Raw genomic sequence first — 18,956 nt, 5'->3', positions numbered from 1 at the left:
AGGAAGGCATCCGATGCTAGTCTATCATGTGCACTGAACCCAGAACATGACAATTTGATTGAACAGCCAATCTCTGAAAGCCTTTAGAGTGTTCTAGGTTGCCTGTAGCTCCAGAAGGTTGATCTGGTAATCCGTGTCATGAGCTGACCAAGCACCCTGAGAGTGAAGCCCATCCAAGTGAGCTTCCCACCCCAAGTAGGACGCATCAGTGCCTTCTGGGACTGAGGGATTCAGTGAATTGTCCACCAAAGGAGTGATTGAATCAACTCTGGTGTTACCTGGATGACATCTGCTAAGTTTCCAGAAAGATGTGTCACTTTTGAGCCCATGTTACCTAGTAACCTCAACATCTGCCGAGCTGTGAACTGCTAGCAGGCTCGAACATGAGAGGCGAGTGCAACTAGGTGTCCACCCATGGCACAGGGAGAAAGGCTTGTGCCTGCTGTGTGTCTAGCAGGGTGTCAATGAACTCCAATCGCTGAACCGTGAGCAGATGGGACGGGGTAGTTTAAAACGAACCCAGCAGCTCTAGCATCCGAGTAATTCTCTGAATGGATTCCTGAGCACTGTCCTTCGATAAGTACATAAGTATTGCCAAACTGGGGCACAGCAAAGGTCCATCAAGCCCAACATCCTGTTTCCAACAGTGGCCAATCCAGGTCACAAATACCTGGCAAGATCCTGAAAAAGTTCAATACATTTTATGCTTATTATACCAGAAATAAACAGTGGATTTTCCCCAAGTCAATTTAATAATGGTCTATGGACTTTTCCTTTAGGAAGCAGTCCAGACCATTTCTAAACCCCGCTAAGCTAACCACCTTTACCAAATTCTCTGTCAACGAATTCCAGAGTTTAATTACACATTGCGTGAAGAAAACTTCTCACATTCGTTTTAAATTTACTACTTTGTAGCTTCATTGCATGCCCCCTAGTCCTAGTATTTTTGGAAACAGTAAATGAACAATTCACGTCTACCCGTTCCATTCCACTCATTATTTTATAGATCTCTATCATAAACTGCATTTCCTCCAAGCTGAAGAGCCCTAGACGTTTCAGCCTTTCCTCACGGAGAAGTCGTCCCATCCCCTTTATCATTTTCGCTGCCTTTCTCGGTACCTTTTCTAATTCCACTATATCTTTTTTGAGATGCGGTGATCAGAATTGAACACAATATTTGAGGTGTGGTCGCACCATGGAGCGATACAAAGGCATTATAACGTCCTTACTTTTGTTTTCCATTCCATTCCTAATAATACCTAACATTCTGTTTACTTTCTTAGCCGCTGCAGCACACTGAGCAGAGGGTTTCAATATATCATCAACAATGACGCCGAGATCCGTTTCTTGGTCGGCGACTCATAATGTGGAACCTTACATTAACTAGCTATAGTTTGGGTTCCTCTTTCCCACATGCATCACTTTGCACTTGCTCACATTAAACGTCATCTGCCATTTAGACGCCCAGTCTCCAATGGTCCCCTCGTAATTTTTCGCAATCCTCTCATGATTTAACAACTTTGAATAACTTTGTGTCATCAGCAAATTTAATTACCTCACTAGTTACTGCCACCTCTAGATCATTTATAAATTTGTTAAAAAGCAGCGGTCCCAGCATAGACCCCTGGGGAACCCCACTATCTACTCTTCTCCATTGAGAATACTGACCTCAACAAGGGCAGGCATACCTTCCACTGACAGGCAGGTATGACCTCCAGTCACAAGATGTGTAAGTCCAATGTGACTGACGAAAGTAGGACATCTTCTACTGACAGCAGATATTGCACTGCTTCAGGTGCCAGCAGACTATGCCACTAAAGCAGGCACATTCTCCATTGACAGGCAGCCGCTGTTCAGAATCAGGAGGCACTCATTCTGCACTCCCTGAAAGTCATGCCCATGGCCAACCACAACTGCATGAAGAGCTGAGGGACACGGCAAATGAAGTATGAAAATGAAGACCTCCCCCCCGCCCCAGAATGGACACACACCTGAAAAAGAAAACGAACACAACTCATATAAGAGGAGACTGGTATAGCTGTGAAATAACAGCAAAGCCTGCTCCTCCGAAGTGAGGAGACTGAGGCAGTGGTGGAATACTGAAGATGCACACACTTCAGACAAGAGAAGACTGGTACAGCCTGCCCCTCTGAAGAGAGGAGACTAGTGCAGCTGAGAAACCCCAAAGATGCCTGCAATTCAGCAGAGATGAGAATGGCACAGCTGATACACACCAGAATGACTATAACCCAGAAGACTGGAACCAGGAAGCGAGATGTACCTACTCCCTAGAAGTACCGGTAATATCTACCACCCAGGAGACTATAGTAGCCATGAACTACAGGTAAGATCTGCAATTCCAAAGAGAGGAGACTGCTGAAGTTGTGACCTACAGAAGATGACCACAACTCAGAAGAGAGAGGGCTGTTAACACTGTGTACCATAGGACAGGCCTGCAACTCCACAGAGAGGAGACCTTTGTAGCTCCCAAGCCCCAAAAATGACTGAATCCCAAAAGAGAAGAGACTGTGGAGGCTCTGAAAAATTGGACATGTCTGCGAGAGACACCTGCAGCTCAGAAGAACAGAGACAGCTGAAGCTATGAAATACAGGAGAAGCTTGCCACTCGGAAGAAAGGAGTCCACTACTGCAATGCAATACAGGAAATCTCTACAACCCAGAAGACAGAAGATTGCTGACAGACTAAAAACGGGACACCTAAGTGTCTCAGAATCTAAGTGTCTAAGAACGCTGTTGCATAAAAATTCTACAGTCAGCAATCTGAAATATACTGGTGCAGCTGCAACTAGAGACTTGCATAGAAACGAGTTCCTGCGGGGATGGAAGCAGTTCTGTGGGGTTCCCATGGGGAGGGAAGCCATTCCTGCGGGGTTCCCGTGGAAGTGTATGCAGTACTTGTGTCAGCTTCTAATTTACTGAGTACCTAGTTCTTTGAGTGCTGTCTCCTCTTCCTCTTTGGTTTAACAGCACAGATGCGTAAAGTCTCCATTAAGGAGGTGGTGGAGACACAAATGGTGACGGAATTCAAAAAGGCATGGGATGAACATACAGGATCTCTAATTAGAAAATGGAAGTTATAAAAAACCTAAACTTAAATGGCTGCATGTGTCAAGTGACTCTGGTTGTGATGAACTAGGGCCGATACCGGGCAGACTTGTATGGTCTCTGTCTCATATATGGCAATCTGGTTTAGGATGGTCTGGAAAGGGCTTAGACAGCAACTTTAGTGGCTGGAACAGGAGAACAGTGCTGGGCAAACTTTTACGGTCTGTTTCCTGCAAATGAGAAGACAAATAGGCTGGAGTAGGCTTCGACAACAACTCCAGCAGTTGGAACATAAAGATAGGGCTGGGCGGACTTCTACGGTCTATGTCCAGAAACGTCAAAGAAAGGCCATAATCAAGTATATATCATGTTCATTGTTGATTTTTTTTTCTTTATGTAAATTTTATTGATGACAGATCTATATAAAAAAAACATTGATTGTTGATTTAATTATGAATTGATAATGAGCGTGACTATTGGGCAGACTGGACTGTTCAGGTTTTCATCTGCTGTCCTCTCTGCTCCCATGCTGATGCACAGACCTCAGCCCTGACACAGGCACAAGCATCAGGTGTCACCTGACCTACTGGCGTGTGCATGTGGCAACCTCTCAGAACATAGTGCCAGTGAATCAGAGACAAGTCTTACATGTTTGCACCAGCGTGTTCCAAGTTCCAACTTCTGATCCTTCCTTGCCTGCAGTGCTATGGCTCGAACCCAGAGAGAGACAGATAGCCTACCAGAAATTTTTTAAAATGTACCATTAAATTCTTACGGGGACAGGTGGGGACAAGTTAAACTCTTGCGAGGACGGGATAAATTCTTGCGGGGATGGATAAGATTCCAGCATATACAGTGGGGGAAATAAGTATTTGATCCCTTGCTGATTTTGTAAGTTTGCCCACTGACAAAGACATGAGCAGCCCATAATTGAAGGGTAGGTTATTGGTAACAGTGAGAGATAGCACATCACAAATTAAATCCGGAAAATCACATTGTGGAAAGTATATGAATTTATTTGCATTCTGCAGAGGGAAATAAGTATTTAATCCCTCTGGCAAACAAGACCTAATACTTGGTGGCAAAACCCTTGTTGGCAAGCACAGCGGTCAGACGTCTTCTGTAGTTGATGATGAGGTTTGCACACATGTCAGGAGGAATTTTGGTCCACTCCTCTTTGCAGATCATCTCTAAATCATTAAGAGTTCTGGGCTGTCGCTTGGCAACTCGCATCTTCAGCTCCCTCCATAAGTTTTCAATGGGATTAAGGTCTGGTGACTGGCTAGGCCACTCCATGACCCTAATGTGCTTCTTCCTGAGCCACTCCTTTGTTGCCTTGGCTGTATGTTTTGGGTCATTGTCGTGCTGGAAGACCCAGCCACGACCCATTTTTAAGGCCCTGGCGGAGGGAAGGAGGTTGTCACTCAGAATTGTACGGTACATGGCCCCATCCATTCTCCCATTGATGCGGTGAAGTAGTCCTGTGCCCTTAGCAGAGAAACACCCCCAAAACATAACATTTCCACCTCCATGCTTGACAGTGGGGACGGTGTTCTTTGGGTCATAGGCAGCATTTCTCTTCCTCCAAACACGGCGAGTTGAGTTCATGCCGAAGAGCTCAATTTTTGTCTCATCTGACCACAGCACCTTCTCCCAATCACTCTCGGCATCATCCAGGTGTTCACTGGCAAACTTCAGACGGGCCGTCACATGTGCCTTCCGGAGCAGGGGGACCTTGCGGGCACTGCAGGATTGCAATCCGTTATGTCGTAATGTGTTACCAATGGTTTTCGTGGTGACAGTGGTCCCAGCTGCCTTGAGATCATTGACAAGTTCCCCCCTTGTAGTTGTAGGCTGATTTCTAACCTTCCTCATGATCAAGGATACCCCACGAGGTGAGATTTTGCGTGGAGCCCCAGATCTTTGTCGATTGACAGTCATTTTGTACTTCTTCCATTTTCTTACTATGGCACCAACAGTTGTCTCCTTCTCGCCCAGCGTCTTACTGATGGTTTTGTAGCCCATTCCAGCCTTGTGCAGGTGTATGATCTTGTCCCTGACATCCTTAGACAGCTCCTTGCTCTTGGCCATTTTGTAGAGGTTAGAGTCTGACTGATTCACTGAGTCTGTGGACAGGTGTCTTTCATACAGGTGACCATTGCCGACAGCTGTCTGTCATGCAGGTAACGAGTTGATTTGGAGCATCTACCTGGTCTGTAGGGGCCAGATCTCTTACTGGTTGGTGGGGGATCAAATACTTATTTCCCTCTGCAGAATGCAAATAAATTCATATACTTTCCACAATGTGATTTTCCGGATTTAATTTGTGATGTGCTATCTCTCACTGTTACCAATAACCTACCCTTCAATTATGGGCTGCTCATGTCTTTGTCAGTGGGCAAACTTACAAAATCAGCAAGGGATCAAATACTTATTTCCCCCACTGTACAATCTAGCTGACAGTGCAGCCTGGAACAGAATAAAATGGGCCTAGGAGGGTGGAGTTGCGATTCTATACCCCAATCAAATTCTGCAACACCGACTGCCCAAAACGACTGTCGCGTCGGGTATCCTGCTCAAGGCAGTAGTGAGATATGAATGTGTGGACTGAAGACCATGTTGCAGCTTTGCAAATCTCTTTGATGGAGGCTGACTTTAAGTGAGCCACCGAAGCAGCCACGGATCTGACATTATGAGCCGTGACATGACCCGCCAGAGTCAGCTCAGCTTGGGCATAAGCAAAGGAAATGTAATCTGCTGGCCAACCGGAAATGGTGCGTTTACCGATGGCGACTCGCCTCCTGTTGGGATCAAAAGAAACAAACAACTGGGCGGACTGTCTGAAGGGCTTCGTCCGCTCCATGTAAAAGGCCAATGCTCTCTTGCAGTCCAAGGTGTGAAAGCTGCTTTCGCCAGGGTGGGCATGAGGACATGGAAAAAAACATTGGCAAGACAACTGACTGGTTCAGACGGAACTCAGACACCACCTTCGGCAAGAACTTAGGGTGCATGCGGAGGACTACCCTGCTGTGATGAAACAGTATGAGGTGCATCCACTACTAAGGCCTGAAGCTCACTGACCCTAAGAGCTGAAGTAACAGCCACCAAGAAAACGACCTGCCAAGTACTTCAGATGGCAGGAATTCAGTGGCTCAAAAGGAGCTTTCATTAGCTGGGTGACAACGACGTTGAGATCCCATGACACTGGTATAAGATTGACCGGGGGCTTTCACAAAAGCAAACCTCTCATGAAGTGGACAACTAAGGCTGTCTAGAGATATGCTTACTTTCTACACGTTGATGATAAGCACTAATGGCACTGAGGTGAACCCTTACGGAGTTGATCTTGAGACTGATAAGTGCAGAAGGTATTCAAGCAGGGTCTGTGTGGGACAAGAAAGGGGATCTATGACCCTGCTGTCACACCAGACGGCAAATCTCCTCCATTTAAAAGAATAACATCTCTTACAGGAATATTTCCTAGAAGCCAGCAAGACCTGGGAGACACCCTTCGAAAGACCTAAGGAAGTGAATTCTAGGCTCTCAACATCCAGGCAGTGAGAGCCAGAGACTCGTTCTGAGTGATGAGGGTTGGAAAACACTCCAATCTCCACGGATCATCAGAGGACAACTCCAGAAAAAGAGGGAACCAAATCTGACGCAGCCAGTAAGGCGCAATCAGAATCATGGCTTCGCAGTCTTGCATGAGTTTCAGCAAAGTCTTCCCCACCAGAGACATGGGAGGATATGCATACAGAAGGCCTGTTCCCCAATGTAGGAGAAAGGCATCTGACGCTAGTCTGCCGTGGGCCTGAAGTCTGGAACAGAACTGAGAAACTTTGTGATTTAGTTGAGTGGCAAAGAGATACAACGAGGGGGTGCTCCATACTCGGAAGATCTCGCGGACTATGCCCATATTCAGTGACCATTCATGAGGTTGCATCACCCTGCTCAGTCTATTGGCCAGAATGTTATTTATGCCTGCCAGATAGATGGCTTGGAGAAACATGCTGTGACGGCGTGCTCAAAGCCACATCTGGACTGCTTCTTGACACAAGAGGGCGAGATCCGGTGTCCCCCCCATTTGTTGGTGCATTATATCTCAACCTGATTGTCTGTTTGAATTAAGATAATTTGGTTGGACAGTCGATCTCTGAAAGCCTTTAGAACGTTTCAGATCGGGGGACCAGGAAGCCCATCTACATAAGTCCCCCACCCCAGGAGAGATGTATTATTTTTTTTCTCTGTTTTGTTTCCTTAGCATCTATATGCATTTTTTTTGCAATCCGTTATCAGCAGTTTTTGCGGCTGAGGAATTTGGAATGGACATCCCATGGTCAGATTGGATCGAATCGTCCACCACTGAAGAGAATGCGCAAAGTCGGTAGACACATGGATGACATCTTCTACATTCCCCATGGCCTGAGAAGCTAGGGACCATTGAGCAGGTCTGATATGCAGACATGCCATGGGCGTAACATGAATTGTGGAGGCCATGTGCTCCAAGAGTCTCAACATCTGCCAAGCTGTGACTTGCTGAGACGCTCGAACCTTGGACACTAGGGACAGAAGGTTGTCTGCCCGCTCCTTGTGGAAATAGGCTCAAACTGTTCTTGTGTCGAGCAATGCTCCAATGAACTCCAATTTCTGAACCGGAATGAGATGGGATTTGGGGTAATTTATTACGAACCCTAGTAGTTCCAGCACCAGAACAGTCTTCCGCATGGACTTCCGAGCACCTTCCTCCGAGGTGCTCTTCACCAGCCAATCGCCTACATATGGGAACACATGCACTCCCAGCCTGCGTAGTGATGCTGCAACTACCGCTAGGTATTTTGTGAACACTCTGGGAGCTGACGCTAGGCCAAAGGGTAGCATGTGGTACTGAAAGTGCTGCATTTCCAGTCGAAATCGAAGATACTTCCTGTGAGCTGGAAGCATTGGAATGTGGGTGTATGTATCCTTTAAGTCCAGAGAGCATAGCCAATCATCTTCCTGAATCATAGGAAGGAAGGGTGCCCAGAGAAACCATCCTGAACTTTTTGGAATAGAATCCCAGCCCTTCTTTCTCTGATGGAACGGGTTCGACTGCATGGGCCTTTAGAAGGGCGGAGAGTTCATCTGCAAGCACCTGCCTGTGCAGAGAGCTGAAGGAATGAGCTACCGGTGGGCGATTTGGAGGTTTGGATTCCAGATTGAGTGTGTATCCTAACCGGACTATTTGAAGAACCCACTGGTCGGAGATTATGAGAGGCCATCTTTGGTGAAAAAACATTAACCTGCCCCCAAATGACAAGTTGTCCAGCACGGACACTTTTATTGTGGCTATGCTCTCCTGCACCCAGTCAAAAGCCCGTCCCTTGCTTTTGCTGGGGAGCAGTAGGGGCCTTAGCTGCACGCTGTTGACGGGAACGAGCGCACTGGGGCTGAGCCTGAGTAGGCTGGAGAGACGCCAGAGCGTACCTATGCCTATTACAGGAATAGGGAGCACTCCGTGACCCACCAAAATACCTCCTGATTGAGGAGATGGAAGCAGAAGGTGCCCGGCGAGAGAGAGAAGACATAGAATCTGTATACTTCTTGGTCTGGTCAACTAGATCTTCCACCTTCTCTCCGAAAAGATTATCCCCCGGCAAGGAACATCTGCAATCCTCTGCTGGACTGAATGGTCCAGGTCAGACACACGCAGCCATGAGAGTCTGCGCATAGCTATAACTTGAGCAGAGATCTTGGATGCTACATCAAAAGTGTCATATGCGCCCCTGGCCAAGAATTTACGACATGCCTTCTGCTGCTTGACCAGCTGGCAAAAACGTTTGGCCTCATAGGTGGTCGGTGGCCCAACTGTTTGGGGAGGCTAAAGGGGGTGGGGTCAGGGGTGGAGCTTAAACCATAATTGTATGATAACACGCAGAAAAAATAAATAAATAAAAGTCACAATACCTTTTATTAAATTTAGATATTAGATACGTATCATATGTCAAAGAATAAAGTGGTTGCTCAAAGCATATTCTAAGCACAATCGCTCAACTGCAGAACACTATGCACAACTTTGTGCAAAAACACGCTCAGTACCTTACTGTACCATAAATATTACACTGGGCAGAACCTAATACACCAATATACCACCCATAAGGAAAATGCAGACCATCAACAATATGAAACAAGGGATCATATCATCACAATTCTCATGTAGAGCCACAAAACACCCTAATTCATGTTTAATGTGGGATAAAATTCCATAAATAAGTAAATAAATATAAATTTTGAATGTTGAGCACCTGATTCTCAAAGTGGACATATTCCAAACACTATAATGAAAATAAAATGATCTTTTCTACCTTTGTTGTCTGGTGACCTTTTCTGATCATGCTGGCCCAGTATCCGATTCTGCTGCTATCTGTCCTCAGTGCAGGTCAGGAAGTCATCCTCATTAAATATCTCCCTGGCAACCCAGGACACCTCCAGCCAACCCCCCCTGCTCTCCGAGCAGTAAGGTAAACAAACCATAAACCGTCCTGGGTGGCAGCAAATACCGGAGCCACAATCGGTGCCGAGCTCGCAGACTTAACCGTGGGTGAAGGGCCAGACATAGCTGCAGCAGACGGCAAGGTAGGTGCAAGCACCCCCGATATATAAATGACCTAGAGATGGGAATAACTAGTGAGGTAATTAAATTCGCCGATGACACAAAATTATTCAGGGTCGTCAAGTCGCAGGAGGAATGTGAACGATTACAGGAGGACCTTGCGAGACTGGGAGAATGGGCGTGCAAGTGGCAGATGAAGTTCAATGTTGACAAGTGCAAAGTGATGCATGTGGGTAAGAGGAACCCGAATTATAGCTACGTCTTGCAAGGTTCCGCGTTAGGAGTTACGGATCAAGAAAGGGATCTGGGTGTCGTCGTCGATGATACGCTGAAACCTTCTGCTCAGTGTGCTGCTGCGGCTAGGAAAGCGAATAGAATGTTGGGTGTTATTAAGAAGGGTATGGAGTCCAGGTGTGCGGATGTTATAATGCCGTTGTATCGCTCCATGGTGCGACCGCACCTGGAGTATTGTGTTCAGTACTGGTCTCCGTATCTCAAAAAAGATATAGTAGAATTGGAAAAGGTACAGCGAAGGGCGACGAAAATGATAGTGGGGATGGGACGACTTTCCTATGAAGAGAGGCTGAGAAGGCTAGGGCTTTTCAGCTTGGAGAAGAGACGGCTGAGGGGAGATATGATAGAAGTGTATAAAATAATGAGTGGAATGGATCGGGTGGATGTGAAGCGACTGTTCACGCTATCCAAAAATACTAGGACTAGAGGGCATGAGTTGAAGCTACAGTGTGGTAAATTTAAAACGAATCGGAGAAAATTTTTCTTCACCCAACGTGTAATTAGACTCTGGAATTCATTGCCGGAGAACGTGGTACGGGCGGTTAGCTTGACGGAGTTTAAAAAGGGGTTAGATAGATTCCTAAAGGACAAGTCCATAGACCGCTATTAAATGGACTGGAAAAATTCCTCATTTTTAGGTATAACTTGTCTGGAATGTTTTTACGTTTGGGGAGCGTGCCAGGTGCCCTTGACCTGGATTGGCCACTGTCGGTGACAGGATGCTGGGCTAGATGGACCTTTGGTCTTTCCCAGTATGGCACTACTTATGTACTTATGTACTTATGATACCGATGCAGCGTGGCACAGCAGTCCTTCCAGAAGTTCTGGAAGCAAGGCCAGAATCCGCTCATCGAGAGCCGCCATTGGAAAAGGCTGTGGGGCCGGTGGAGCAGTCGGTGGCAGAGTTGCCTGAGGCTCAGGAGCAGGAACTGGACTGCTGGGAGACTGGCGCATTGGCACCTTGTATGGAGGGGGAGTGGTCCTCCTGGCGTCGACGACTCTCGGGTGCTGATGCCCTTGGCGCTCCGGAGGTCCTGGCACCAAGTGTCGAGGGAGAATGGTGTCGGTGCTTCTTAGCCTTCGCTCGATGCACCTCACCGAGGCTCCTCGGTGCCAATGAGGATGACGTTGAATCCCCACGTCTCCTTGGGGTCGGGTCCGACGATGGACGGTCCCGGGGGGCCTGCATAGCAGGAGGCCTTGAGGCAGGTGGAGACCACTCGATGCCTCGCTGCTCCCAGTGTGTCTTGGTCTCTCAGCAGCCATGCCTACCTCCACTCCTGATGTCGATGCCACCGACCTTGATGCCGATGAAGAACCGGACCGAACCCCAAAAAATTTCTCTCGCTTGGCTTCTTGAGCCAGTTGAGTCCTTTTCTTCATACGAAGACAAAGGGCATAACGAGCTGGGCTATGGTCGGGCTCAAGGCACTGTATACACCACGAATGGATATCAGTGCCTGAGATGGTCCAGTTGCACCGAGTACAGTGTTTGAAGCCACTGGGAGTCTTTGATGACATGGAAGGGAAGACAGCGCCGGGTAAATCAAAAGACGCGATTGTGCCAAGAAAAAAGGGAACAAAAAGAGGAAAGGATCCGGCCGAGCAGGCCTAAAAGCGTCCACAACAAAAAAAGAAAGGAAACTTGACGCAGGGAAAAAATGAAGGGAATTTTTTTTTAACAAAATGAAGTGACAATCAAAGAAAACTGAGAAAATCCGAAAGGCACCTCAAAAAAGATGGTTAGAAAAACACTGCTGCTCCTTGCATGGAAGAAAAAGAACTGAGTGCAGCTGCATGGCGGGCGGGAAGGCACTCTGTGCATGCGCAGTTGGATATGCATCACGCTCAGAAGACTCTGGCAAAGTTTTTGCTATTTCGAATGCCGGTTCCCGGGCCGGTGCGTATCGCCGACCCACTTCTGAGGATTATTCAGCCTGCTTGTCCTCGGAGAATAAAGAACTGCACAGCAAAGAGGCCGCTGCAATGAAGTCCGAGAGCTGAACCACCTAAAAGACTTCCCAGAAAAAGGAGCTAGCTAACAGAAAAGGAGAAACTCTAAACGCTGAAACCCAAAGAGTATCGCAAGCCAGAAAATGCCATCTGAAACAGTTACCACATGGCTGCAGAGAAATAGAACATGGCACCAAAACCAAATGTAAAAGGGAGAGCGAACACTGAAACAGCATTCCCCAACGTAGCCGACAGCACTCCCTCTAGACAGGTTGGTCCGGAGTTCAGAACCATGGAGAAGCATTACCAGGAAGCTCAACTCAAGCGTTGCAGATTGTAAAAATATATTTTAAAAAGCACTCCTTCTAGACAGGCTGGTCTGGAGTTAAGAACCGCAGAGAAGCATTGCCAGGAAGATCAACTCAAGCGTTGCTGATTGTAAAAAATATTGAAAAAACAAAACAAACAGAAATCTGAGCACGGAGGCTCTCCAAGCCCCACTCTGGCTCCACCGTACTCCCACCGTTTGCGAAGGCCAAATGAAAGAAGGAAAAAAGGGCAGGGACCCAGCAACACCAGGTTCCCCCCAGATCCAATTATGCACTGCATCTGTCAATGGAGCTTCTTCCTTTTGGCAGGACTTACTACCCAACTGAGTTCCAGAGGACCCCCCCATGCACACACCATCCACTATCTGCTGAAGACAGAACATACTGAGCAGTCTACAGGTGCGCACGGCCCTAAAAGAGGCGAGGCACACATTCCTGCAATACACCAAGCTGCAAACTGTGCCAACACATATCACAGGACCCCACATGGGAAAAACATTCAACAAAAGAGGATCCTACACATGCATATCTTCAAGACCAAAAATGTAAAGAATGTTAGAGAAACAGGCCAAATGCTAGGCTCAAATTACATCGGCACATTACAGTGCTACCCAGGATGACACCTCTGTAGGAAAGCATTTTGCAAGCCCAGAGCACTGCATGAATCACATTATAAATTATACTGTTTTGTCACCCATCTCTCCCCTCCCCCCACCCACTCCTACCTTTCCCCATGAAACTGTCATTGGAATGCGTTTATCTTGCACATATATATTCTGATATATATCATCATCACTCATTTCTGATCTGAAGAAGGTATCGACTTAGAAAGCTAACTAAAAAATGTATTAAATTAGTCCAATTAAAAAAGTATTTTTTTTCTTTGTTTTGTTTCCTTAGCATCTATATGCATTTTTTTTTGCAATCTAGGTGCCAGCATTTAAACTTCTATTGCTGGTGTAAATGTCCACATCTGCAAGGCAGGCACACATAAGGTGGCTAATACTAGTATTCTACAAAGAAAGTGGGCTTCAAATAGGTGCTTACAGAATTACTCTCTATAATGCATAGCTTAAATATTTGGTTTGGGTGCCCAAACTTATACCTAGTTTTTCTGCATCTGAGCCAAATGTATACCTTATGGGAGCAATTCTACAAAGAATGCTAAAAACTGGACTCTAAAGATTTGTGTGTGTTAATAGCACATTTGCACACATAAGCCATTATAGAATAACAACAATCACACGTCTAAAGTTAGGTGTGACCACTTATGCCTGCTCTATGACACGCGTAAATGTTCATGCCCAAATGCAGCAGTTGTACATGACATGATTCTACAAAGCATGCACCAACATAGGACAAAAGCCTATGACCCCACCCATATCCCGCCCACCTCAACACACCCCATCCTCTTATTTGTTGCATTTGTACCCCACAATTTCCCACCTATTTGCAGGCTCAATGTGGCTTACCGTCAGAGGCGTTTGCCCAGTCGGTGGATAACAAATACAAAGTTGTATAGTGATCGTATGAGGTATAAATGGAGGGTCGGTAGGTAGGTGTTGGTAGGTGAAGAGGGTTACCTGGGGTCGTTGGGGTAGGCCTTTTTGAAGAGGTTGTTTTTTAGTGATTTCCTGAAGTTCAAGTGGTCGTGGATTGTTTTCACATCTTTTGGGAGCCCATTCCATAGTTGTGCGCTTATGTAGGAGAAGCCGGCTGAGTAAGTTGTTTTGTATTTCAGTCCTTTGCAATTTGCGTATGTTTTGTAATTTCAGTCCTTTGCAATTTCTTAGTATGAATGAGTAACTTTTCTGTCTGTAATACCCTCCACCATTATTCTGGTGTTCTTTTTCCCTCAGTTTTTATTATAAATGTAAACTGCTCTGCTCTGCCTTGGCACTTAGGGGCAGATGCACTAAAGCTAAATGAGCCTTTAATGACTCTCCAACGAGGAAAATTTGATCCGTTGCATGCATCAAAGGGCTTTTACCGAGGAAGCCAGCAGCTAACGAAAACGGAATGGAGATGAGCAATTAGTGTGAAAACCCCATTGAAACGACATGCACTAACCTTTTCCGATTGCCTTTACGCAGGAAAAAGGCAGGAAAACTAACGACAGGTCTGGACCACTCGTTAGGACAGCTCTGTGCCAGGAAAAATCATTAAGAGAAAAAATAAACAAACTTTGAGCCAATCCCAGCGCATTAGCAGAGCTAAAAGCGCTGTGATTGGTCCAAAGGACGTCAGAAAAACATAAATAAATAAAAATAAAAAAAAGGGTCGGGAGGGGGCAAGGGCGCTCATCAGGAGCGTCCTGTACGGACGGCCTTGCCCCCCCCCGCTGCTCCCCACTTTCCGCCGCTCCCCCCACCCCGAAAAAGCAAAATTCGAGCAGCCCCTGCCCCCCTCCCTTCCTCACTACTCTCTCACCTCAGCTCCGCCTCCCGACATCCTCCGTCCTGTGCCCCGCCCCCTTTTGGGGTCGTCGCCGCCATTGCCCTCCTCCATCGGGCCCCCCTCCCTCTTACCGGGCCCGTGCAGTGCCTCTCTCCTCTGTCCGAAGGCGCTGCACGGGCAAGAAGAAAGCTGATGCCTGGCTGCCTGCCTTCGCCCAGCTTCGATGGCGCGTCTTTCTCCTGCTGCGCCCGCCCCTGTCTGACGTCAGTAACCTACGTAGGTAACCGACGTCAGACAGGGGCGGGCCCAGCAGGAGAAAGACGTGCCATCGAAGCTGGGCGAAGGCAGGCATCAGGCTTTCTTCTTGCCCGTGCAGCGCCTTCGGACAGAGGCGCTGCACGGGCCCGGTAAGAGGGAGGGGGGCCCGATGGAGGAGGGGAATGGCGGCGACGACCCCAAAAGGGGGCGGGGCAAAGGACGGAGGATGTCGGGAGGCGGAGCTGAGGTGAGAGAGTAGTGAGGAAGGGAGGGGGGCAGGGGCTGCTCGAATTTTGCTTTTTCGGGGTGGGGGGAGCGGCGGAAAGTGGGGAGCAGCGGGGGGGGGGGGGGGGGGGGCAAGGCCGTCCGTACAGGACGCTCCTGATGAGCGCCCTTGCCCCCTCCCGACCCTTTTTTTTTCTTTTTGTTTTGATTTGGGAGCCATGTGCTTGTGATTTGACTGTGTTTTGACTGTTTGTGGCATGCGCAGAGCAGCTAACATAACGCTTGGCTGCTCTGCGCATGATTTGGGGGCCGATTAACGATGTGTATTGTGATTCTTTGATACATTGTACGTTTCTATACCGATCTGAGCATGTGTGACTTTTTTTTTTGGTGCATTCTTTGTTTTTTAAAAATCGTTAGGGCCTTTAACGATTTTGATTTTTTTACGTTTGCTTGATGCATCTACCCCTTAGAGCGATATAACAAGTCTCAATAAACATAAACAAACATGTGCATACCTGCTGTTAAGTACCAATTAGCATTAACATCAATCACTGGTCATTAGCATCAGTTAAGCATCTATTAAGGGCCAATTAACCAGTTAAATTAACACATATGTATTCTATAAATGTGCATGCAATTATGGCCTTAACTGTGGATGCAGTTTATAGAATGAGGGGATATATGTACATGGGCTGAATATCAGCCCCTATACAAGTAATATACACACATAATTGATACCACCCCTTAAATTCCCTAACCATGCCCACTCCATTCTATGTACAACACTATAGCAGTACTTATAAAATGCAGCCCCAAAATATATAAAGTACTGTGTGAATATGTAATTAGCATTTATTCCATAGACATAAATAATCTCCTATAGGTATAGCAGTGCTGAATAAATCTATTAAATGCCAGCATTTAAAGAAAACCACTCATCACAGAGACTGAATATCAGTTCTATATCAACAAATTTTCTACGCATATTACGAAGCAAGAGTACCTACACATTTGGAAACTCCACTTATATACTCTAGGCAAGCGATTATTCTGTTCTTTTTTACCAGCATCCTTCTCTCCATTCTTCTCACAGTTTCCTCGTGTGTGTGTCCTTGATGTTAAGGTGGGATGGTGCAACTTCAGTCCAGAAGAAATTGATGACTGAATCTTGATCATACTCTCGCCTGCTGAAAGTTCTTCACTATCACTACTGTTTGCTGAAGGAAAACCAAGTGAAGGTATTTGTAACATACAGTACATAGAACTCTACTGCAGTTACATTACTTGGTATTATCATCTTTAGAACAATTTAATTACATCTATGCTAAATATGCAACACAATTTACAAAATTCACAAGACTAATTACATTATAAAACTCAATACCAGCAAAATGCAGAAATTTACAGAAATATTTAGTCGTTATTAAGAAATATTAAATAAACAATGTTAAAACCATCCCAGAAAGAGAGCTAAACACAGCTGTTAGTTTGCATTTACCAGACTTTTTCTTGACTAGTTTCTCCTGTTAAGATTAGGCATATTCCTTGTCCCTCAGTTCCTCAAAGATCACACTCAAAGTTAGGAAGGCTGCTTGAATTAATCAAGCTTGTTTCTCAAGAGTTGAGGACCTATGACACATTGGGAGGTTTGATGGGGGCTTTGCCAGAAACAAACCTTACATAAAATGAACTAGAAGCTACACTTTTACATGGTAATAGTAAGCGCTGATTTCACCGAGGTGAAACCTCACCAAATTTGTTTTTAACCCAGACTCAAAGAGGTGTAGAAGGTACTCAAGCAGTTTTTGTGTAGGGCAAGAGAAAGGATCTAGCCTTTCCCTCACACTAGACAGCAAACCTCTTCCATTTGAAAACATAACACCTGTTAGTGGAATCTTTTCTGGAAGCCAGCAGGACCCTGGAAACATCCTCAGGCAGCTTGGAAGGATGCAATTACTTATACTGTCAACAGTAGAAAACAGAGAAGCAAAGATCTGCAGCAGATCACAAAAGCACTAGCATCCAAGTTTATACAAAACTCAGTTTATTTTAAAGCCTGGAGTTAAAATATCAAAACGGCCCAATGTGGTCACGTTTCGCCTATATAAGGCTGTGTCTGGGGCAGTAACTGTTAATCAGACAGAAATCAAATTAAAAGCAAATCATAATTATTATTATTATTTGTAGCATTTGAATCCCACATTTTCCCACCTATTTGCAGGATCAAAGTGGCTTACATTTGCCGTAATGGCGATTGCCATTTCCGGACTACAAATATGCACATGATTTTGCAATCAAGTGCGTACATACATGGTGGAAGAATGCATTGTGATCTTGCGTACATATTAGCACATGGTTTTACAATCATGTGCGTACATACATGGTAGAAGAATACATTGTGATCTTGTGTAGGTGTTGGCATTATGTAGTTGCTCAGGTGAGGACATTCGGGTGAGAGTAATAGTGTATGGCGGTGAGGTTAGTCGGCTTTTTGTGGTTGCATAGTAGTCGAAAGTGGTATTGTTTGTTCATTAAGGTCATTGAGTTTGCTCGGTCACGTGATTAGGGTCGGTCCAATCTTATTCTTCATTCTTATTGTTTGGTAAATTAGGACAGTTGTTTGTTGTATGCCTTCTTGAATAAGTCAGTTTTCAATAGTTTTCGAAAGATAGTTAAATCTTGCGATGTCTTTATGGTCTTTGGAAGCGTGTTCCATAGCTGCGTGCAATTGTAGGAGAAGCTGGTTGCGTAAGTGGACTTGTAATTTAATCCTTTGCATTTGGGGTAATGGAGGTTGAGGAACGTACGTGCTGATCTTTTGACTTAAAATATCAAATCATAAATAAATGTAAAATATCACTTTTACAAAAATAAAATAATTAAAATCTCATGAATGGGCAAAAGTTAATCCTATCTTGATCCAAGATGGCCGCAACTCGCTAAGCAGCTGCGAGTCTCGATCTCTTTTGTTCAAAAAAATGTCTAACGGAGAGGGAGATTAGTGGTTAGAGCTTCCCCGCTAACTCCCTCTTTACCTGGTCCCATTGATCGTTATCTGAGGCTGCAGGGAGTTCTTCATGACGGCATAACACTGCCAGTGGGAGACGCCGACGGATTGGAGATTTCGGTGTTCCCTGGCCTCGACGTCACCTTGAGCCTCGTCGAGCGCACTCCCCCCTCCCCAACCATTAGACGCTAGCGCCTACCTCGAGGATTCGACGGGGTCCACCCCAGAAGAGGGTAGGGGCCCAGAAGATCGTCGAATGGAAGCTTTCATTACACCAGAGGTCGGACTGGAGGGCAGTTTGCCCATGGAAACGCCGCGGACTTAGGAGAGAGGAGCTGAGGAGCAGAGTGTGACTCGTGAGCAGACTGTAAGGTTTGAAATTCCCATAGAATTTGTGGTCAAACCAAAAGAAGTCACATTAGAAGCTTTGTGGAATTTAGTTTCTAACCTAGGACAGATTTTCTTAAAACTAACTAATGAGGTATTGCCTAAATTAAAAACCTTGGAAAGTGACTTACAAAAGAAAGAAGAGCAGATTAAGGATTTGAATGATAAAGTTGTTAAAATGGATCAAAGAATTGTGAAGTTTGAAACAGTACAACCTACTATGATTAAAGACTTGACGAACCTAAGGGTTAAAATGGAAATTTTTGACAATTACACTAAAAATCATAACTTTAGATTTGTCAATTTTCCTAAACTACAAAATGTTGCTCCCCTGGAGATGCTGAAGCGCCAAATGCGTGAAATTCTATCAATTCCTGAACAAAATATACCACCAATGACTATGGCTTATTATATTCCTGGGAAAGACCTGAATCAACCTGATGTTCCG

General features: G+C 45.8%; 1 protein-coding gene across 1 annotated transcript in view; it reads right to left on the bottom strand.

Moving 5' to 3' along the window:
• ARID4B (AT-rich interaction domain 4B) overlaps positions 1–18,956 on the bottom strand; it is a 1,313,885-nt gene that overhangs the window by 22,949 nt on the left and 1,271,980 nt on the right. The window contains exon 22 of the mRNA XM_030198147.1: positions 16,122–16,331. Within this exon, the coding sequence (XP_030054007.1) occupies positions 16,122–16,331 (210 nt within the window). The remainder of the gene's footprint in view (positions 1–16,121; positions 16,332–18,956) is intronic.

The sequence above is a fragment of the Microcaecilia unicolor genome, chromosome 3 (assembly GCF_901765095.1).
Source record: "Microcaecilia unicolor chromosome 3, aMicUni1.1, whole genome shotgun sequence".
In the NCBI taxonomy this organism is placed as follows: Eukaryota; Metazoa; Chordata; class Amphibia; order Gymnophiona; family Siphonopidae; genus Microcaecilia; species Microcaecilia unicolor.
This window is presented reverse-complemented; position numbering and strand designations above follow the sequence as displayed.